The 3,978-nt window shown below is 28.4% G+C and overlaps 1 protein-coding gene across 1 annotated transcript; it reads right to left on the bottom strand.

The window, feature by feature from the left end:
• Nucleotides 1–2,643: 2,643 nt before the first annotated feature.
• LOC130678785 (uncharacterized) lies at nucleotides 2,644–3,585 on the bottom strand. Its single transcript, XM_057486261.1, has one exon. The coding sequence runs from the start codon at nucleotides 3,583–3,585 to the stop codon at nucleotides 2,644–2,646; it is 942 nt and encodes a 313-aa protein (XP_057342244.1).
• Nucleotides 3,586–3,978: the final 393 nt, after the last annotated feature.

The following is a 3,978-nucleotide window of genomic DNA, read 5'->3' on the forward strand; positions in this document are numbered from 1 at the left end:
TATTATAAATTCACCTGGATTATCGATAAGAAAATCATTTATGTCCACTAATGCGTTTACTAATTGATAACTGGTCATAGTTTTATCCTCGTATGAAATAAGTATATTTGATTGAGCACGTATTCCAATGTCCAAAACTCGAATTCCATATTTCAATTGATGGGAAATATCCAAATCTTGTGTTTGTAATTCGTTATTATTGATACTGAATGATAATGACGAATGAGAGCCAATAAGAGATAGTTGATTTATTTTTTTCGAGTCAGGCAGTTTAACTAAATATTTTACACGTTTTGAATACGGTTTGTGTGTATACGTTTTACAACTACATGCCTCTATTGTATTATTACTTATTTCTGTATATAATATAAAATATATAACAATGAATTGCTTTAGGAACATACTAAATAGTTTATTTGTTCACATGAATTTAGGAATATAATAACCGTTACTGATTTTCCACAATGTATCTAATTAGACTTCAATATCGTTCAAGTCACACAATTAAAAAGTTATTAATAATATCATAAAATTCAATTGACACGTAAAAACTTATGCTTATTATACTTTTTTCTCTTTCTTAATCAGTTAAAGTAATTAACTGTTAATAATGAATTTTATTTCCAACTAATGACCAAAAAAAATATTCGTCTATCTAATTTGATAAGGCGTTTATCATTTTAACAATAAATTTTTTTAAAACGATAATTGCCTGTATGAAAGTGTTTTATGTTCAAAAATAAATTTATAAAATTTTGTGACTAAAATTATTATAGAAAAAAAAATTTTAATATAATTTTAAGTAATTATATAAGTTGACATAACTGATCAATATAAAAAGTATATTTTTTATAATGCAATTTATTTATAAATTTTATTTCGAATACATATGAAAATTATAACAAGATAGTTAATTTATGTGTATTGAGCTTACATTGTTATTTTTTATGATAAGAAATTTCGAATTTATAATTCAATTATTGATTTTTTTAATGTATCGGAGGACCCTGGCGGATCTGAATTACGGTAAATTACCATACTTTACCGCAAATGTGCCGCATTAACGGTAGTTTACGGTACTCTGCGGTTATTTACGGTAATTTACAGGGGGCCTGGTCATTTACGCCATCTTACGGCGAATTGCGGTAAATTACCTTCATTTTAACGCAAACTTACGGTATCAATACCGTGCTTTTGCCGGAAAATACCGTACTTTTGCCATAAAATGCCGAACGTTCATGGTATAATACCGTATTTCACCGTAAAAGTGCCACATTTTACCGAAAAATATTGTCATTCTTCCGAACACCGTAAATTACAGTACCCGCATGGAAAAATATATATGTGAAAAATATACTCATAAATATATGTCAAATATAAGTCAAATATAGAAATATATATTTTGACATATATTTTTTTTGCATTAAATTATATGTGCGCATATATGGTTACATATATGTGTAAATATATATTTATGTATAAGACTGCAACATGTTTGCATATATTCTCATTTATAAGTCACATATATTTTACACATACGCCAACACATATTTTTACATAAATTTTTACATATATACTAAATATGTGTTGACTTACATATTTGTGTATATGCGAGCATATATATAAAAATATATGCAGACATATATTTTTTCATATATGTTTGTATGTATACCAACATATATTCTCTAGACTTTTTCAGAGTTTTTCAGAGAAAAGTCCGAAAAATTTCCACTAGGGATTTCAGGTATTGAAAATAAAAAAAAATTCATGTAAGTTTGTGATATTGTAAAAAATATGTTGAAATATATGTCAATATATGTGTGCATATATAATATATATGAACATATATGTTTACATATATGTAAATATATATGTTTCTATATAGATTAATATATATGTAAATGTATATAGCTGTATATATGTTGAGATATATAATTGCGTATATGTTGATACATATATTGAGATATATACTTTCGTACATTTTTATATATATGCAAACATATACATTAACGTATATGACAAAATATATGTCCGCATATATTTCTTATATATTCCACATATATCCTGCCATCTACGAAATCATACATGCATACATTTATATCAACATATAATTGAAAATATATTTGACGTATATTTTTTTAGCGTACATATATTTTGTATATATCACACTTATGTCACGTATATTTTCGACATATATATTTTTTCATGCGGGTATTTACCCTGATTCGGATCCGTCAGGGAATAATTTGAATCTCTGCCTCTTTTAGAGGAAAAAATAGTATATTGTACACTTTGGTTGAATAGTTGGGAATTTAAAGTAGCATTTGTAACAGTCTACCCAAGCCTAAAACAAGGATGGAAAAAACAAATTGAGATGTCCTATCACTGCGAAAATAAGTATGTCCTATTGATCCATCCAAAGTATGTGCTTCTTTTAGAATTCATAAATTTTGATGGCAGTAAATTTGAAAATACTTTTTGACGGGTCACTGGTGAGTAAAAAGTCTCAATCTGCGTGTTGGCCACTATCTTCTATGGCTTGGGGGAAAAATTATATATCCGTGTAAAAATGTCTCACTTTTCTCCTTAGGTATGCAATACACGACTTATAAATATGAATACCATCCAGAACACCAAGTTAAATTAGGAAAAATTGCTGTTATTTATTGCGTCCATTAACTCTTGAGTAGGATAATCAGCCAGTACAATACTTAAAGCACGATGTGAGTTGGTAAAAGATTGGGTTAGCAAATCGTTCAATGGTTTAGCGCAGCCGTTAAGATAGGTGAAACCACCATCTCTTGCAATTTGATGCCGACCATGAATACCATCGAGAAGACTCAAATTATTTATATAACATTTGTGAGAACCAGTTGCACTTTTCACTCTTAATTGATGAATATGCCACCATTTCACTTCAATACTAATGGATTTTTTAGTTTTACGAATCATCTCATTATTCTGAATCAGACAATGATCCTTTATATAAAAAGTACAATTGTCAAATGACTGATCTGTACTGGCTAATAAAATTTTTCCACTATGCTGCCCAATAGTATCATTGAACTGCCAATTTTTAACCAAACGTTTTCCATTGGAAATATCGTTTATATAAAAATTCATAATATCACAATTACTCAAGGTTAGATCGTATGTAGAGGGATGATCTTGATTTATAAGCATAACTATAAGCTCACCAGGATTAGAGTCCAGGAATTCATTAGCTATCTCTATTGCATTATCTAAAGTAAAGATTTTCGAAAAGTTAAACGGATAAATTTCGAAGGTATTAAATTGGGGACGAACACTAATATCCAACACACGTATTCCATATTTTAATTGCTGTACAATATTCAAATCTTGTGTTTGTATCTCTTTATTTGGCAGATTGTAAGAAAATGACGAATGAGTACCGATAAGCGCAAGATCACTTAATTTATGAGAATTTGCCAATTTCACTAAAAATTTTGATCGTTCTAAATATGGTTTGTATGACCGCGGCTGACATCCACAAGCTTTTACTAAGTTATTGGAAACTAATGAATAGAGTATGTGTAAAAAAATAGTTAACCACTTTAGTAGCATTTTTATAAATAAAAAAAAAACGCAATAATGATGTTCTACGGAAGTAATGGATTGTACAAAACTGTTCTGATAACTGTCGTAATTGATAATAAATTGACGTTTGGTTTATTTAAGTACTCTTTGACTCGTTAACGAATCTATATATATTGATATGATATTTCGAAATATAAGATGATATTTTTTTAATAGTTTCATGACTTTGATTAGTGGTCTTGGTTATAAATATTTTGTCATAAACGTCGTCAAAAATAACAAATCACTAAAATAATACTTTTAGACTTTTTTGGAACTGAGAGTTTTAAAAAAATTTGAAAACCTCTTGACCCTGCGGGCCAGCACCAAAACTTCCCGCTATTTTCGAGCTCTTGAACTCGAAAATACTATTGTTAATAC

This window comes from Microplitis mediator, chromosome 1 (assembly GCF_029852145.1).
Source record: "Microplitis mediator isolate UGA2020A chromosome 1, iyMicMedi2.1, whole genome shotgun sequence".
In the NCBI taxonomy this organism is placed as follows: domain Eukaryota; kingdom Metazoa; phylum Arthropoda; class Insecta; order Hymenoptera; family Braconidae; genus Microplitis; species Microplitis mediator.

What these genes read in the sequence shown, in the direction of transcription:
- LOC130678785 (XM_057486261.1), bottom strand. Translation starts at nt 3,585, where the DNA reads ATGCTACTAAAGTGGTTAACTATTTTTTTACACATACTCTATTCATTA.